The sequence below is a fragment of the Dendrobates tinctorius genome, unplaced genomic scaffold (assembly GCF_039654945.1).
Source record: "Dendrobates tinctorius isolate UK_male_01 unplaced genomic scaffold, ASM3965494v1 ptg000063l, whole genome shotgun sequence".
Lineage (NCBI taxonomy): Eukaryota > Metazoa > Chordata > Amphibia > Anura > Dendrobatidae > Dendrobates > Dendrobates tinctorius.
The window spans coordinates 29,341,526-29,361,750 of NW_027361731.1; the positions used below are offsets into that span (position 1 = coordinate 29,341,526).

Here is a 20,225-nt window from a genome sequence, read left to right on the forward strand (position 1 = left end):
TACCACTCCTCCTGTATATATACACTGCACAATACCACTCCTTCTGTGTATATACACTGCACAGCACCACTCCTCCTGTATATATACACTGCACAGTACCACTCCTCCTGTATATATACACTGCACAGTACCCCTCCTCCTGTATATATGCAGCGCACAGTACCACCTCTCCTGTATATATACACACTGCACAGTACCACTCCCTCCTGTATATACACACTCCACAGTACCACTCCTCCTGTATATATACACTGCACAGTACCACTCCTCCTGTCCTGTATATATACGCTGCACAGCACCACTCCTCCTGTATATATACACTGCACAGTACCACTCCTCCTGTCCTGTATATATACGCTGCACAGCACCACTCCTCCTGTATATATACACTGCACAGTATCACTCCTCCTGTATATATACACTGCACAGCACCACTCCTCCTGTATATATACACTGCACAGTACCACTCCTCCTGTATATACACTGCACAGTACCACTCCTCCTGTATATACACTGCACAGTCCCACCCCTCCTGTCCTGTATATATACGCTGCACAGTACCACTCCTCCTGTATATATACACTGTACAGTACCACTCCTCCTGTATATACACTGCACAGCACCACTCCTCCTGTATATACACTGCACAGTACCACTCCTCCTGTATATACGCTGCACAGTACCACTCCTCCTGTCCTGTATATATGCACTGCACAGTGCCACTCCTCCTGTATATATACACTGCACAGTACCACTCCTGTATATATACACTGCACAGCACCACTCCTCCTGTATATATACACTGCACAGTACCGCTCCTCCTGTCCTGTATATATACACTGCACAGCACCACTCCTCCTGTATATATACACTGCACAGTATCACTCCTCCTGTATATATACACTGCACAGTACCACTCCTCCTGTCCTGTATATACACTGCACAGTACCACTCCTCCTGTCCTGTATATACACTGCACAGTACCACTCCTCCTGTCCTGTATATACACTGCACAGTACCACTCCTCCTGTCCTGTATATATACACTGCACAGTACCACTCCTCCTGTATATATACACTGCACAGTACCACTCCTCCCGTCCTGTATATACACTGCACAGTACCTCTCCTCCTGTCCTGTATATATACAGTGCACAGTACCACTCCTCCTGTCCTGTATATATACACTGCACAGTACCACTCCTCCTGTCCTGTATATACACTGCACAGTACCTCTCCTCCTGTCCTGTATATATACACTGCACAGTACCACTCCTCCTGTACTGTATATATACACTGCACAGCACCACTCCTCCTGTATATATACACTGCACAGTATCACTCCTCCTGTCCTGTATATATACACTGCACAGTACCACTCCTGTCCTGTATACATACACTGCACAGTACCACTCCTCCTGTATATATATACTGCACAGTACCACTCCCCCTGTATATATACACTGCACAGTACCACTCCTCCTGTATATATACACTGCACAGCACCACTCCTCCTGTATATATACACTGCACAGCACCACTCCTCCTGTATATATACACTGCACAGTACCACTCCTCCTGTATATATACACTGCACCACTCCTCCTGTATATATACACTGCACAGTACCACTCCTCCTGTCCTGTATATATACACTGCACAGTACCACTCCTCCTGTATATATACACTGCACAGTACCACTCCTCCTGTCCTGTATATATACACTGCACAGCACCTCTCCTCCTGTATATATGCAGCGCACAGTACCACCTCTCCTGTATATATACACACTGTACAGTACCACTCCTCCTGTATATACACCGCACAGTACCACTCCTCCTGTATATATACGCTGCACAGTACCACTCATGTATATATACACTGCACAGTACCACTCATGTATATACACTGCACAGTACCACTCCCCCTGTATATACACTATATACACACTCCACAGTACCACTCCTCCTGTATATATAGACTGCACAGCACCACTCCTCCTGTATATATACACACTGCACAGCACCACTCCTGTATATATACACTGCACAGCACCACTCCTCCTGTATATATACACTGCACAGTACCACTCCTGTCCTGTATATATACACTGCACAGCACTCCTCCTGTATATATACACTGCACAGCACCACTCCTCCTGTGTATATACTGCACAGTACCACTCCTCCTGTCCTGTATATATACACTGCACATTACCACTCCTCCTGTATATATACACTGCACAGTACCACTCCTCCTATCCTGTATATATACACTGCACAGTACCTCTCAGCCCGTATATATACACTGCACAGCACCACTCCTCCTGTATATATACACTGCACAGCACCACTCCTCCTGTATATATACACTGCACAGTACCACTCCTCCTGTCCTGTATATATACACTGCACAGCACCACTCCTCCTGTATATATACACTGCACAGTACCACTCCTGTCCTGTATATATACACTGCACAGTACCACTCCTCTCCTGTATATATATATATACACTGCACAGTACCACTCCCCCTGTATATACACACTCCACAGTACCACTCCTCCTGTATATATACACTGCACAGTACCACTCCTCCTGTATATATACACTGCACAGCACCTCTCCTCCTGTATATATGCAGCGCACAGTACCACCTCTCCTGTATATATACACACTGTACAGTACCACTCCTCCTGTATATACACACTCCACAGTACCACTCCTCCTGTCCTGTATATATACTCTGCACAGTACCACTCATGTATATACAGTATACACTGCACAGTACCACTCCTCATGTATATACACTGCACAGTACCACTCCCCCTGTATATACACTATATACACACTCCACAGTACCACTCCTCCTGTATATATACACTGCACAGCACCACTCCTGTATATATACACTGCACAGCACCACTCCTCCTGTATATATACACTGCACAGTACCACTCCTGTCCTGTATATATACACTGCACAGCACTCCTCCTGTATATATACACTGCACATCACCACTCCTCCTGTATATATACACTGCACAGTACCACTCCCCCTGTATATACACTATATACACACTCCACAGTACCACTCCTCCTGTATATATACACTGCACAGTACCACTCCTGTATATATACACTGCACAGCACCACTCCTCCTGTATATATACACTGCACAGTACCGCTCCTCCTGTCCTGTATATATACACTGCACAGCACCACTCCTCCTGTATATATACACTGCACAGTATCACTCCTCCTGTATATATACACTGCACAGTATCACTCCTCCTGTATATATACACTGCACAGTACCACTCCTCCTGTCCTGTATATACACTGCACAGTACCACTCCTCCTGTCCTGTATATATACACTGCACAGTACCACTCCTCCTGTATATATACACTGCACAGTACCACTCCTCCCGTCCTGTATATACACTGCACAGTACCTCTCCTCCTGTCCTGTATATATACACTGCACAGTACCACTCCTCCTGTCCTGTATATATACACTGCACAGTACCACTCCTCCTGTCCTGTATATACACTGCACAGTACCTCTCCTCCTGTCCTGTATATATACACTGCACAGTACCACTCCTCCTGTACTGTATATATACACTGCACAGTACCACTCCTCCTGTATATGTACACTGCACAGCACCACTCCTCCTGTATATATACACTGCACAGCACCACTCCTCCTGTATATATACACTGCACAGTACCACTCCTCCTGTATATATACACTGCACCACTCCTCCTGTATATATACACTGCACAGTACCACTCCTCCTGTCCTGTATATATACACTGCACAGTACCACTCCTCCTGTCCTGTATATATACACTGCACAGTACCACTCCTCCTGTATATATACACTGCACAGTACCACTCCTCCTGTCCTGTATATATACACTGCACAGCACCTCTCCTCCTGTATATATGCAGCGCACAGTACCACCTCTCCTGTATATATACACACTGTACAGTACCACTCCTCCTGTATATACACCGCACAGTACCACTCCTCCTGTATATATACGCTGCACAGTACCACTCATGTATATATACGCTGCACAGTACCACTCCATGTATATACACTGCACAGTACCACTCCCCCTGTATATACACTATATACACACTCCACAGTACCACTCCTCCTGTATATATAGACTGCACAGCACCACTCCTCCTGTATATATACACACTGCACAGCACCACTCCTGTATATATACACTGCACCACTCCTCCTGTATATATACACTGCACAGTACCACTCCTGTCCTGTATATATACACTGCACAGCACTCCTCCTGTATATATACACTGCACAGCACCACTCCTCCTGTATATATACTGCACAGTACCACTCCTCCTGTCCTGTATATATACACTGCACATTACCACTCCTCCTGTATATATACACTGCACAGTACCACTCCTCCTATCCTGTAAATATACACTGCACAGTACCTCTCAGCCCGTATATATACACTGCACAGCACCACTCCTCCTGTATATATACACTGCACAGCACCACTCCTCCTGTATATATACACTGCACAGTACCACTCCTCCTGTCCTGTATATATACACTGCACAGCACCACTCCTCCTGTATATATACACTGCACAGTACCACTCCTGTCCTGTATATATACACTGCACAGTACCACTCCTCTCCTGTATATATATATATATATATATATACACTGCACAGTACCACTCCCCCTGTATATACACACTCCACAGTACCACTCCTCCTGTATATATACACTGCACAGTACCACTCCTCCTGTATATATACACTGCACAGCACCTCTCCTCCTGTATATATGCAGCGCACAGTACCACCTCTCCTGTATATATACACACTGTACAGTACCACTCCTCCTGTATATACACACTCCACAGTACCACTCCTCCTGTCCTGTATATATACACTGCACAGTACCACTCATGTATATAGAGTATACACTGCACAGTACCACTCCTCATGTATATACACTGCACAGTACCACTCCCCCTGTATATACACTATATACACACTCCACAGTACCACTCCTCCTGTATATATACACTGCACAGCACCACTCCTGTATATATACACTGCACAGCACCACTCCTCCTGTATACAGTGCCTACAAGTAGTATTCAACCCCCTGCAGATTTAGCAGGTTTGATAAGATGCAAATAAGTTAGAGCCTTCAAACTTCACACAAGAGCAGGATTTATTAACAGATGCATAAATCTTACAAACCAAAAAGATATTTTGCTCAGTTAAATGTTAAAAAATTTTAAACATAAAAGTGTGGGTCAATTATTATTCAACCCCTAGGTTTAATATTTTGTGGAATAACCCTTGTTTGCAATTACAGCTAATAATCGTCTTTTATAAGACCTGATCAGGCCGGCACAGGTCTCTGGAGTTATCTTGGCCCACTCCTCCATGCAGATCTTCTCCAAGTTATCTAGGTTCTTTGGGTGTCTCATGTGGACTTTAATCTTGAGCTCCTTCCACAAGTTTTCAATTGGGTTAAGGTCAGGAGACTGACTAGGCCACTGCAACACCTTGATTTTTTGCCTCTTGAACCAGGCCTTGGTTTTCTTGGCTCTGTGCTTTGGGTCATTGTCTTGTTGGAAGATGAAATGACGACCCATCTTAAGATCCTTGATGGAGGAGCGGAGGTTCTTGGCCAAAACCTCCAGGTAGACCGTGCTATCCATCTTCCCATGGATGCGGACCAGATGGCCAGGCCCCTTGGCTGAGAAACAGCCCCACAGCATGATGCTGCCACCACGCTGCTTGACTGTAGGGATGGTATTCTTGGGGTCGTATGCAGTGCCATCCAGTCTCCAAACGTCACGTGTGTGGTTGGCACCAAAGATCTCGATCTTGGTCTCATCAGACCAGAGAACCTTGAACCAGTCTGTCTCAGAGTCCTCCAAGTGATCATGAGCAAACTGTAGACGAGCCTTGACATGACGCTTTGAAAGTAAAGGTACCTTACGGGCTCGTCTGGAACGGAGACCATTGCGGTGGAGTACGTTACTTATGGCATTGACTGAAACCAATGTCCCCACTGCCATGAGATCTTCCCGGAGCTCCTTCCTTGTTGTCCTTGGGTTAGCCTTGACTCTTCGGCCAAGCCTGGCCTCGGCACGGGAGGAAACTTTCAAAGGCTGTCCAGGCCGTGGAAGGCTAACAGTAGCTCCATAAGCCTTCCACTTCCGGATGATGCTCCCAACAGTGGAGACAGGTAGGCCCAACTCCTTGGAAAGGGTTTTGTACCCCTTGCCAGCCTTGTGACCCTCCACGATCTTGTCTCTGATGGCCTTGGAATGCTCCTTTGTCTTTCCCATGTTGACCATGTATGAGTGCTGTTCACAAGTTTGGGGAGGGTCTTAAATAGTCAGAAAAGGCTGGAAAAAGAGATAATTAATCCAAACATGTGAAGCTCATTGTTCTTTGTGCCTGAAATACTTCTTAATACTTTAGGGGAACCAAACAGAATTCTGGTGGTTTGAGGGGTTGAATAATAAATGACCCTCTGAATAAACTTTTCACAATTTTAAAAAAAAATTAAACAAAGAAATAACATTCTTTTTTGCTGCAGTGCATTTCACACTTCCAGGCTGATCTACAGTCCAAATGTCACAATGCCAAGTTAATTCCGAATGTGTAAACCTGCTAAATCTGCAGGGGGTTGAATACTACTTGTAAGCACTGTATATACACTGCACAGTACCACTCCTGTCCTGTATATATACACTGCACAGCACTCCTCCTGTATATATACACTGCACATCACCACTCCTCCTGTATATATACACTGCACAGTACCACTCCCCCTGTATATACACTATATACACACTCCACAGTACCACTCCTCCTGTATATATACACTGCACAGCACCACTCCTGTATATATACACTGCACAGCACCACTCCTCCTGTATATATACACTGCACAGTACCACTCCTCCTGTATATATACACTGCACAGTACCACTCCTGTCCTGTATATATACACTGCACAGCACTCCTCCTGTATATATACACTGCACATCACCACTCCTCCTGTATATATACACTGCACAGTACCACTCCTCCTGTCCTGTATATATACACTGCACATTACCACTCCTCCTGTATATATACACTGCACAGTACCACTCCTCCTATCCTGTATATATACACTGCACAGCACCACTCCTCCTGTATATATACACTGCACAGTACCTCTCAGCCTGTATATATACACTGCACAGTACCACTCCTCCTGTCCTGTATATATACACTGCACAGTACCACTCCCCCTGTATATACACACTCCACAGTACCACTCCTCCTGTCCTGTATATATACACTGCACAGTACCACTCCTCCTGTCCTGTATATATACACTGCACAGTACCACTCCTCCTGTATATATACACTGCACAATACCACTCCTTCTGTGTATATACACTGCACAGCACCACTCCTCCTGTATATATACACTGCACAGCACCACTCCTCCTGTATATATACACTGCACAGTACCACTCCTCCTGTATATATGCAGCGCACAGTACCACCTCTCCTGTATATATACACACTGCACAGTACCACTCCCTCTTGTATATACACACTCCACAGTACCACTCCTCCTGTATATATACACTGCACAGTACCACTCCTCCTGTATATATACACTGCACAGTATCACTCCTCCTGTATATATACACTGCACAGCACCTCTCCTCCTGTATATATGCAGCGCACAGTACCACCTCTCCTGTATATATACACACTACACAGTACCACTCCTCCTGTATATACACACTCCACAGTACCACTCCTCCTGTCCTGTATATATACGCTGCACAGCACCACTCCTCCTGTATATATACACTGCACAGTACCACTCCTCCTGTATATACACACTGCACAGTACCACTCCCCCTGTATATACACACTGCACAGTACCACTCCTCCTGTCCTGTATATATACACTGCACAGTACCACTCCTCCTGTATATATACACTGCACAGTACCACTCCTCCTGTATATATACACTGCACAGTACCACTCCTCCTGTATATACACACTACACAGTACTACTCCTCCTGTATATACACACTGCACAGTACCACTCCTCCTGTATATATACACTGCACAGCACCTCTCCTCCTGTATATATGCAGCGCACAGTACCACCTCTCCTGTATATATACACACTGCACAGTACCACTCCCTCTTGTATATACACACTCCACAGTACCACTCCTCCTGTATATATACACTGCACAGCACCACTCCTCATGTATATATACACTGCACAGTATCACTCCTCCTGTATATATACACTGCACAGCACCTCTCCTCCTGTATATATGCAGCGCACAGTACCACCTCTCCTGTATATATACACACTACACAGTACCACTCCTCCTGTATATACACACTCCACAGTACCACTCCTCCTGTCCTGTATATATACGCTGCACAGCACCACTCCTCCTGTATATATACACTGCACAGTACCACTCCCCCTGTATATACACACTGCACAGTACCACTCCCCCTGTATATACACACTGCACAGTACCACTCCTCCTGTCCTGTATATATACACTGCACAGTACCACTCCTCCTGTATATATACACTGCACAGTACCACTCCTCCTGTATATATACACTGCACAGTACCACTCCTCCTGTATATACACACTGCACAGTACTACTCCTCCTGTATATACACACTGCACAGTACCACTCCTCCTGTATATATACACTGCACAGTACCACTCCTCCTGTATATATACACTGCACAGTACCACTCCTCCTGTATATACACACTGCACAGTACCACTCCTCCTGTATATACACACTGCACAGTACCACTCCTCCTGTATATATACACTGCACAGTACCACTCCTCCTGTATATATACACTGCACAGTACCACTCCTCCTGTATATATACACTGCACAGTACCACTCCTCCTGTATATATACACTGCACAGTACCACTCCTCCTGTATATATACACTGCACAGTACCACTCCTCCTGTATATATACACTGCACAGTACCACTCCTCCTGTATATATACACTGCACAGTACCACTCCTCCTGTATATACACACTGCACAGTACCACTCCTCCTGTATATACACACTGCACAGTACCACTCCTCCTGTATATACACACTGCACAGTACCACTCCTCCTGTATATACACACTCCACAGTACCACTCCTCCTGTATATATACACTGCACAGTACCACTCCTCCTGTCCTGTATATATACACTGCACAGTACCACTCCTCCTGTATATACACTGCACAGTACCACTTCTCCTGTATATATACACTGCACAGTACCACTTCTCCTGTATATACACTCCACAGTACCACTCCTCCTGTATATATACACTGCACAGTACCACTTCTCCTGTCCTGTATATATACACTGCACAGTCCCACTCCTCCTGTATATACACACTGCACAGTACCACTCCTCCTGTCCTGTATATATACGCTGCACAGCCCCACTCCTCCTCTCCTGTATATATACGCTGCACAGCCCCACTCCTCCTCTCCTGTATATATACGCTGCACAGCCCCACTCCTCCTCTCCTGTATATATACACAGTACCACTCCTCCTGTATATACAATGCACAGTACCACTCCTCCTGTCCTGTATATATTCACTGCACAGTACCACTCCTCCTGTCCTGTATATATACACTGCACAGTACCACTCCTGTCCTGTATATATACACTGCACAGTCCCACTCCTCCTGTCCTGTATATATACACTGCACAGTCCCACTCCTCCTGTCCTGTATATATACACTGCACAGTACCACTCATCCTGTATATATACTGCACAGTACCGCTCCTGTATATATACACTCCACAGTACCACTCCTCCTGTATATACACTGCACAGTACCGCTCCTGTATATATACGCTGCACAGTACCACTTCTTCTGTCCTGTATATGATATATATATATACACATATACAGACACACACTGCACAGTACCACTCCTCCTGTATATACACACTGCACAGTACCACTCCTCCTGTATATATACACTGCATAGTACCGCTCCTGTATATACGCTGCACAGCCCCACTCCTCCTCTCCTGTATATATACGCTGCACAGCCCCACTCCTCCTCTCCTGTATATATACGCTGCACAGCCCCACTCCTCCTCTCCTGTATATATACGCTGCACAGCCCCACTCCTCCTGTCCTGTATATATACACTGCACAGTACCACTCCTCCTGTATATACACTGCACAGTACCACTCCTCCTGTCCTGTATATATACACTGCACAGCACCACTCCTCCTGTATATATACACTGCACAGCACCACTCCTCCTGTATATACAAACTGCACAGTACCACTCCTCCTGTATATATACACTGCACAGCACCACTCCTCCTGTATATATACACTGCACAGCACCACTCCTCCTGTATATATATATACACTGCACCGTACCACTCCTCCTGTATATATACACTGCACCGTACCACTCCTCCTGTATATATACACTGCACAGTATCACTCCTCCTGTATATATACACTGCACAGTACCACTCCTCCTGTATATATATACACTGCACAGTACCGCTCCTCCTGTATATATATACACTGCACAGTACCGCTCCTCCTGTATATATACACTGCACAGTACCACTCCTCCTGTATATATACACTGCACAGTATCACACCTCCTGTATATATACACTGCACAGTAACACTCCTCCTGTATATATACACTGCACAGTACCACTCCTCCTGTATATATACACTGCACAGTACCACTCCTCCTGTATATATATATATATATATATATACACACTGCACCGTACCACTCCTCCTGTATATATACACTGCACCGTACCACTCCTCCTGTTTATATACACTGCACAGTACCACTCCTCCTGTATATATACACTGCACAGTACCACTCCTCCTGTATATATACACTGCACAGTGCCACTCCTCCTGTATATATACACTGCACAGTAACACTTCTCCTGTATATATACACTGCACCGTACCACTCCTCCTGTATATATACACTGCACAGTCCCACCTCTCCTGTATATATACACTGCACAGTCCCACCTCTCCTGTATATATACACTGCACAGTACCACTCCTCCTGTATATATACACTGCACAGTAACACTCCTCCTGTATATATACACTGCACCGTACCACTCCTCCTGTATATATACACTGCACAGTCCCACCTCTCCTGTATATATACACTGCACAGTCCCACTCCTCCTGTCCTGTATATATACACACTGCACAGTACCACTCCTCCTGTATATATACACTGCACAGTCCCACTCCTCCTGTCCTGTATATATACACTGCACAGTACCACTCCTCCTGTATATATACACTGCACAGTACCACTCCTCCTGTATATATACACTGCACAGCACCACTCCTCCTGTATATATACACTGCACAGTCCCACTCCTCCTGTATATATACACTGCACAGTACCACTCCTCCTGTCCTGTATATATATATACACTGCACAGTACCACTCCTCCTGTATATATACACTGCACAGTACCACTCCTCCTGTATATATACACTGCACAGTACCACTCCTCCGGTCCTGTATATATACACTGCACAGTACCACTCCTCCTGTCCTGTATATATACACTGCACAGTACCACTCCTCCTGTCCTGTATATATACACTGCACAGTACCACTCCTCCTGTCCTGTATATATACACTGCACAGTACCACTCCTCCTGTCCTGTATATATACACTGCACAGTACCACTCCTCCTGTATATATACACTGCACAGTACCACTCCTCCTGTATATATACACTGCACAGCACCACTCCTCCTGTATATATACACTGCACAGCACCACTCCTCCTGTATATATACACTGCACAATACCACTCCTCCTGTCCTGTATATATACACGGCACAGTGCCACTCCTCCTGTATATATACACTGCACAGCACCACTCCTCCTGTATATATACACTGCACAGCACCACTCCTCCTGTATATATATACACTGCACAGCACCACTCCTCCTGTCCTGTATATATACACTGCACAGTCCCACTCCTCCTGTCCTGTATATATACACTGCACAGCACCACTCCTCCTGTATATATACACTGCACAGCACCACTCCTCCTGTCCTGTATATATACACCGCACAGTACCACTCCTCCTGTCCTGTATATATACACGGCACAGTACCACTCCTCCTGTCCTGTATATATACACTGCACAGTACCACTCCTCCTGTCCTGTATATATACACGGCACAGTACCACTCCTCCTGTCCTGTATATATACACTGCACAGTACCACTCCTCCTGTCCTGTATATATACACGGCACAGTACCACTCCTCCTGTATATATACACTGCACAGTACCACTCCTCCTGTATATATACACTGCACAGTACCACTCCTCCTGTATATATACACTGCACAGTACCACTCCTCCGGTCCTGTATATATACAATTTTCCTTTGATGTGATAATTACGACTTGTGGGAACCACGATCTTCTCCGTGAATTAACCCCCATTAGTGAGAGATGCCGAACCCCAGAAGACGGAGCAAGAGGGGCTTTGATCTCAGAGGATTCTCGCCTGGCAATACGATGTGACCCATGGGGAAATGATGGTGGCCGTTCCCACTCCTCCGGGCACACTGGCATCGCCCCACCTCTACAGGAATGTGAAATATTCCATTATCATAAAGCCTGTTCTGTGTTGTGGACAGAGGACGACATTGACCATTTGGGAGGAGGACATTCCAGTGCGTTCTGTAACCCTCAGTAATCCTTCCTAGAAAACATGAGATCAGCCCATCAGGGGCCGTAATAACGGCCTCTCCCAGCTTACTGCGCAGAAACAAAGCTCTGCAGGGGCGTGTCCTTGTGACTTAAGAGCTCTTTTCATTGGCTAAACCTGCCCACATAGCGGTGGAGCTTGTGTGCAGACCACCTATAGTGCTTCCAACCTCTCGGCTCCTGCTCACCGCCGCTGCCTGGAAGCGTTTTCTCACATTTGCTGCTACTCAGGATCTGGAACAATTCCTCAGCTAACACCAACGCCATTATCACCTTCAATCTTCCCTAAAATAGACATTGTTCTCACATCGTCACTGTCACTTTCCAACTTGTGAAATGCAGCCATAATATAGAAGGCAAACACTTCTTCTGAGAGAATACTTAACCCCTTGGGTTGATGGAGCAGCGCAAATATTCACACTGCGCCAAAGCTGCAGCTCACCTCCTGTCTTTTCAGATATCCCTCTCTGGAGTGGCGGCCAGTCTCCTCTAGGAGACGCCATGTTCGGATGTCCCTCTAAGAGGCAGGGACTGGGTTCCTCTAGGATGCCTCACTTCAGAGGTCCCGCTATGGGGCGGCAGCCAGGCTCCTCTAAGTGACCACTCAGAGGTCTCTCTGGGGCTGTGGGCCAACTCCTCTTGTAGGGCATCCTTTAGATGTCCCCCTTTGGGCATGTGACTGGGCTCCTCTAAAAGGTCCTATCCTTTGGGGATCCTCCCCTGGGACAGTAGCCAGGCTCCTCTAAGGAGGTCTGCCCTCTGGGATGGCAACTGGTCTCCTCTAGGATGCCTCCTCTTCGGAGATAGCCCCCAAGGGGGCGACTTGGCTCCTGTTTGAGGTACCACCTTCAGATGTCTGCCTTTGGAGCGATTACCAGGCTTCTCTAGAAGCCCCCCTTCAGAAGTCCCTCTCTAGGGCGGCCGTTGGGCTCCTTGAGGAGGCCCCCTTCTGAGTTCCCACCCTCGTAGGATACTCACTCCATCAAAGTAACCTCTCTGAGGCGGCCGGGCTCCTCTTGGATTCACCCTTCCTTCGAAAGTCACCACTACAGAAGACCCCTACCAGTTGGGGAGACCTCATAGGCTCTCGTAGGTCAAGTACAGTCTTCTAGAGGTGGATGAACAGGACCTGGTAGAGATCTGTGGAGGTTCCTACGAGGTGGCGCTTGCCTATCCTCCAGAGGTCCTCGTGAGGTTGTTTCTGGCCATTTTTTTGGAGGTTCCTCTGGATGCATAATATTGAGCGTGACTGAACCTGGCTGAGCACAGGCGTCTGGTGATCTCTGGATAATTCCATAATTTCTTAATTATTATGCAGACTTAATACAAGAGCGGAATATAATCAGATCATAAAGAAGATGATTCACTGTGGACATCAGAAATACAAGCGACAATGAGGCATTATCAGGACGTGAACCTGGGGCGACCGGAGATGCATGCAACCATCGGGACAAGTCACGGGGACAGGAGCATCCACTCAAAAAGTGTGGGGTAAACCTGATCCCAAAAATACAATTTATATTTTATATTATTCCATAGGCCGTAACATGGATGACGAGACTGCGACTCACGTGAGGACCAGCACTGATCACCAGAAGAACCAGTAATTATCTATCAATCACAACATATGTTCCTCCTGGTGACTGTCCTCTAGCTCCACCAGGAGATTAACGAGGCCGTAAACATAAAGTGCTGCACAACACTGCCCATATAATATACAGCGCAGCCGCAGCACGTCATCACGGGAGGAAGATAGTCACCGACCATAAACCCAGCAGCAGAGCATCACTGGAACCAGGAGAAAAAACAGAGAAAGATGTCAATGACCACACCGCCACTATGTACAAGAGTATAAATATAATACTGCTCCCTATGTGCAATAATATAACTACTATAATACCACCCCTATGTACAAGAATATAACTACTATAATACTGCCCCTATGTACAAGAATATAACTACTATAATACCACCCCTATGTACAAGAATATAACTACTATAATACTGCCCCTATGTACAGGAATATAACTACTATAATACTGCCCCTATGTACAGGATTTACTGCCCCTATGTACAAGAATATAACTACTATAATACTGCCCCCTATGTACAAGAATATAACTACTATAATACTGCTCCTATATACAAGAATATAACTACTATAATACTGCTCCTTATGTACAAGAATAAAACTACTATAATACCGCTCCTTATGTACAAGAATATAACTACTATAATACTGCCTCCTATGTACAAGAATATAACTACTATAATACCGCTCCTTATGTACAAGAATAAAACTACTATAATACCGCTCCTTATGTACAAGAATATAACTACTATAATACTGCCCACTATGTACAAGAATATAACTACTATAATACTGATGTACAGTGTCCATATAATACCAACATACAGTGAAAGGCAAACAAGAGGCAGGAGAGACCCTCACCAGCCATGGTCAACAAAAGAGACCCTCACCAGCCATGGTCAACAAAAGAGACCCTCACCAGCCATGGTCAACAAAAGAGACCCTCACCAGCCTTGGTCAACAAAAGAGACCCTCACCAGCCATGGTCAACAAAAGAGACCCTCACCAGCCATGGTCAACAAAAGAGACCCTCACCAGCCATGGTCAACAAAAGAGACCCTCACCAGCCATGGTCAACAAAAGAGACCCTCACCAGCCATGGTCAACAAAAGAGACCCTCACCAGCCATGGTCAACAAAAGAGACCCTCACCAGCCATGGTCAACAAAAGAGACCCTCACCAGCCATGGTCAACAAAAGAGACCCTCACCAGCCATGGTCAACAAAAGAGACCCTCACCAGCCATGGTCAACAAAAGAGACCCTCACCAGCCATGGTCAACAAAAGAGACCCTCACCAGCCATGGTCAACAAAAGAGACCCTCACCAGCCATGGTCAACAAAAGAGACCCTCACCAGCCATGGTCAACAAAAGAGACCCTCACCAGCCATGGTCAACAAAAGAGACCCTCACCAGCCATGGTCAACAAAAGAGACCCTCACCAGCCATGGTCAACAAAAGAGACCCTCACCAGCCATGGTCAACAAAAGAGACCCTCACCAGCCATGGTCAACAAAAGAGACCCTCACCAGCCATGGTCAACAAAAGAGACCCTCACCAGCCATGGTCAACAAAAGAGACCCTCACCAGCCATGGTCAACAAAAGAGACCCTCACCAGCCATGGTCAACAAAAGAGACCCTCACCAGCCATGGTCAACAAAAGAGACCCTCACCAGCCATGGTCAACAAAAGAGACCCTCACCAGCCATGGTCAACAAAAGAGACCCTCACCAGCCATGGTCAACAAAAGAGACCCTCACCAGCCATGGTCAACAAAAGAGACCCTCACCAGCCATGGTCAACAAAAGAGACCCTCACCAGCCATGGTCAACAAAAGAGACCCTCACCAGCCATGGTCAACAAAAGAGACCCTCACCAGCCATGGTCAACAAAAGAGACCCTCACCAGCCATGGTCAACAAAAGAGACCCTCACCAGCCATGGTCAACAAAAGAGACCCTCACCAGCCATGGTCAACAAAAGAGACCCTCACCAGCCATGGTCAACAAAAGAGACCCTCACCAGCCATGGTCAACAAAAGAGACCCTCACCAGCCATGGTCAACAAAAGAGACCCTCACCAGCCATGGTCAACAAAAGAGACCCTCACCAGCCATGGTCAACAAAAGAGACCCTCACCAGCCATGGTCAACAAAAGAGACCCTCACAGCCATGGTCAACAAAAGACCCTAAAGATCATCAAAGAAGGACCAGCAGGACACAGACATCAGTAGACAACTATAGAGAGCCATTAGAGCAGATGAAGAACTTTATTATCAAAACATATGTAGAGATGAAAGTGAACATCTGAGGGTCAAGACATAAAGATGAAGGAGATACCAGGAAAGTGTCAACCAAGAGCGATCAATGATGGACATCTCATTCAGGACCCACAAGGTGACAGGCGGCTCCTAGCACAATGTACGGTCACAGCTGACGGGAGAGCGGCTCATTGTCCGGGGGCCGGTGACGCAGAGCCCGCTCACAATGCTCCAGTTGATGCCGGTGACAATGGTAACACACGATCACACAATGACTCCGCACCGCCAGGGTCAGCAGATCACAATCGGTGCCAAGTGAACAATGCAAAGCCGCAACCCGAAAGTGAGGACAATTCAGGAGAAGCGACCCGTGACCTGAAATGATTCACACATCAGGAGCTAAGGCTCTGCAGGGGGCAACACTCTGCAGGGCGCTCCGGGGGGGGGGGCAACACTCTGCAGGGCGCCCCGGGGGGGGGGGCAACACTCTGCAGGGCGCCCCGGGGGGGGGGCAACACTCTGCAGGGCGCCCCGGGGGGGGGGGGCAACACTCTGCAGGGCGCCCCGGGGGGGGGGGGGCAACACTCTGCAGGGCGCTCCGGGGGGGGGGGGGGCAACACTCTGCAGGGCGCTCCGGGGGGGGGGGGCAACACTCTGCAGGGCGCTCCGGGGGGGGGGGGCAACACTCTGCAGGGCGCTCCGGGGGGGGGGGGGCAACACTCTGCAGGGCGCTCCGGGGGGGGGGGGCAACACTCTGCAGGGCGCTCCGGGGGGGGGGGCAACACTCTGCAGGGCGCTCCGGGGGGGGGGGGCAACACTCTGCAGGGCGCTCCGGGGGGGGGGGGCAACACTCTGCAGGGCGCCCCGGGGGGGGGGGGGCAACACTCTGCAGGGCGCCCCGGGGGGGGGGGGCAACACTCTGCAGGGCGCCCCGGGGGGGGGGGGGCAACACTCTGCAGGGCGCCCCGGGGGGGGGGGGCAACACTCTGCAGGGCGCCCCGGGGGGGGGGGGGCAACACTCTGCAGGGCGCTCCGGGGGGGGGGCAACACTCTGCAGGGCGCTCCGGGGGGGGGCAACACTCTGCAGGGCGCTCCGGGGGGGGGCAACACTCTGCAGGCTGTAGAGTAGAGCGCTGAGGGGTAATACTCTAAAGGAGCCGAGGTTGGGGACCCCCTCAGGGACAGGCTCAGAGCCGAGGTTGGGGACCCCCTCAGGGACAGGCTCAGAGCCGAGGTCGGGGACCCCCTCAGGGACAGGCTCAGAGCCGAGGTCGGGGACCCCCTCAGGGACAGGCTCAGAGCCGAGGTCGGGGACCCCCTCAGGGACAGGCTTAGAGCCGAGGTCAGGGACCCCCTCAGGGACAGGCTTAGAGCCGAGGTCAGGGACCCCCTCAGGGACAGGCTTAGAGCCGAGGTCAGGGACCCCCTCAGGGACAGGCTCAGAGCCGAGGTCGGGGACCCCCTCAGGGACAGGCTCAGAGCCGAGGTCGGGGACCCCCTCAGGGACAGGCTCAGAGCCGAGGTCGGGGACCCCCTCAGGGACAGGCTCAGAGCCGAGGTCGGGGACCCCCTCAGGGACAGGCTCAGAGCCGAGGTCGGGGACCCCCTCAGGGACAGGCTCAGAGCCGAGGTCGGGGACCCCCTCAGGGACAGGCTTAGAGCCGAGGTCAGGGACCCCCTCAGGGACAGGCTTAGAGCCGAGGTCAGGGACCCCCTCAGGGACAGGCTTAGAGCCGAGGTCAGGGACCCCCTCAGGGACAGGCTCAGAGCCGAGGTCGGGGACCCCCTCAGGGACAGGCTCAGAGCCGAGGTCGGGGACCCCCTCAGGGACAGGCTCAGAGCCGAGGTCGGGGACCCCCTCAGGGACAGGCTCAGAGCCGAGGTCGGGGACCCCCTCAGGGACAGGCTTAGAGCCGAGGTCGGGGACCCCCTCAGGGACAGGCTTAGAGCCGAGGTCGGGGACCCGCAGACCCCGCACCATCACAGCTGTACTGATTATACAAAACATCTGATCGCCACCTGGTGGCCAAACATGGAGCCAGCGGTCGCACAGCCCATTACACAGCAGGGGCACTACAGATCCCAGCAAGAAGCTGACTAGTGACGGAACTACAAGTCCCAGACATTACAATGGGAAGACACAAAAGCTTTCCAGCAGCCGCCTCCTCCTGGCGTTGAGCTCTCGGGTGACACCTGTAAAGCTCCCTGTGCCATCAGGTCCACGGTGTCCCTATGACAAGCCCTCCGGGCACTCACCTCCAGCAGCTGCACGTAGCTGGCCGGGAACCAGCCCCTCTCGCCGTCCTTCTCGCCCTCCCACCAGCCGCCGTCCACCACCTGCAGCACCGTGATCAGCTCTCCCGCCGAGAACTTCAGCCCCTGCCGGTGCTGCTCCCCGGAGAAGGCGTACAGGCTCCGGCACAGCGCCGCCGACATGTCCGGGCGGAGGAGGAGGAGGAGGAGGAGGAGGACACCCGGCCGGAGCAGCTGGGAGCCGCCGACTAACCCGCCATGGTGCCGAGCTCCGCTCCGGGCGGCGGCCAGCACAGGACTGAGAGAGAGCGGCAGGAGCAGAGAGGAGAGGAGCCGGGGAGGAGGAGGAGAGGCGGCCAATCAGAGGAGGAGAGGGGACCCGGGGAGGAGAGGAGAGGGGACCCGGGGAGGAGGGGAGAGGGGACCCGGGGAGAGGGGACCCGGGGAGGAGGGGAGAGGGGACCCGGGGAGGAGAGGAGAGGGGACCCGGGGAGGAGGGGAGAGGGGAGGGGACCCGGGGAGGAGGGGAGAGGGGACCCGGGGAGGAGAGGAGAGGGGACCCGGGGAGGAGGGGAGAGGAGAGGGGAGGGGACCCGGGGAGGAGAGGAGAGGGGACCCAGGGAGGAGAGGAGAGGGGACCCGGGGAGGAGGGGAGAGGGGAGGGGACCCGGGGAGGAGAGGAGAGGGGACCCGGGGAGGAGAGGAGAGGGGACCCGGGGAGGAGGGGAGAGGGGAGGGGACCCGGGGAGGAGAGGAGAGGGGACCCGGGGAGGAGGGGAGAGGGGAGGGGACCCGGGGAGGAGAGGAGAGGGGACCCGGGGAGGAGGGGAGAGGGGAGGGGAGAGGGGAGGGGAGAGGGGAGGGGACCCGGGGAGGAGGGGAGAGGAGAGGGGACCCGGGGAGGAGAGGGAACCCGGGGAGGAGGGGAGAGGGGACCCGGGGAGAGGGGACCCGGGGAGGAGGGGAGAGGGGACCCGGGGAGGAGGGGAGAGGGGACCCGGGGAGGAGAGGAGAGGGGACCCGGGGAGGAGAGGAGAGGGGACCCGGGGAGGAGGGGAGAGGGGAGGGGACCCGGGGAGGAGGGGAGAGGGGAGGGGACCCGGGGAGGAGGGGAGAGGGGACCCGGGGAGGAGAGGAGAGGGGACCCGGGAAGGAGGGGAGAGGGGAGGGGAGGGGACCCGGGGAGGAGAGGAGAGGGGACCCAGGGAGGAGAGGAGAGGGGACCCGGGGAGGAGGGGAGAGG

At 50.2% G+C, this 20,225-nt stretch overlaps 1 protein-coding gene across 4 annotated transcripts in view; it reads right to left on the reverse strand.

Moving 5' to 3' along the window:
• GAS7 (growth arrest specific 7) overlaps window positions 1-19,307 on the reverse strand; it is a 161,906-nt gene extending 142,599 nt beyond the window's left edge. Inside the window, exon 1 of one of the 4 annotated variants that reach the window (XM_073579765.1) lies at window positions 18,986-19,307. In XM_073579765.1, coding sequence (XP_073435866.1) covers window positions 18,986-19,165 — 180 coding nt within the window. In that variant the 5' untranslated portion in view covers window positions 19,166-19,307. The remainder of the gene's footprint in view (window positions 1-18,985) is intronic. The other 3 variants (XM_073579764.1, XM_073579769.1, XM_073579766.1) reach the window with 3 other exon arrangements.
• Between the last annotated feature and the right edge of the window lie 918 nt (window positions 19,308-20,225).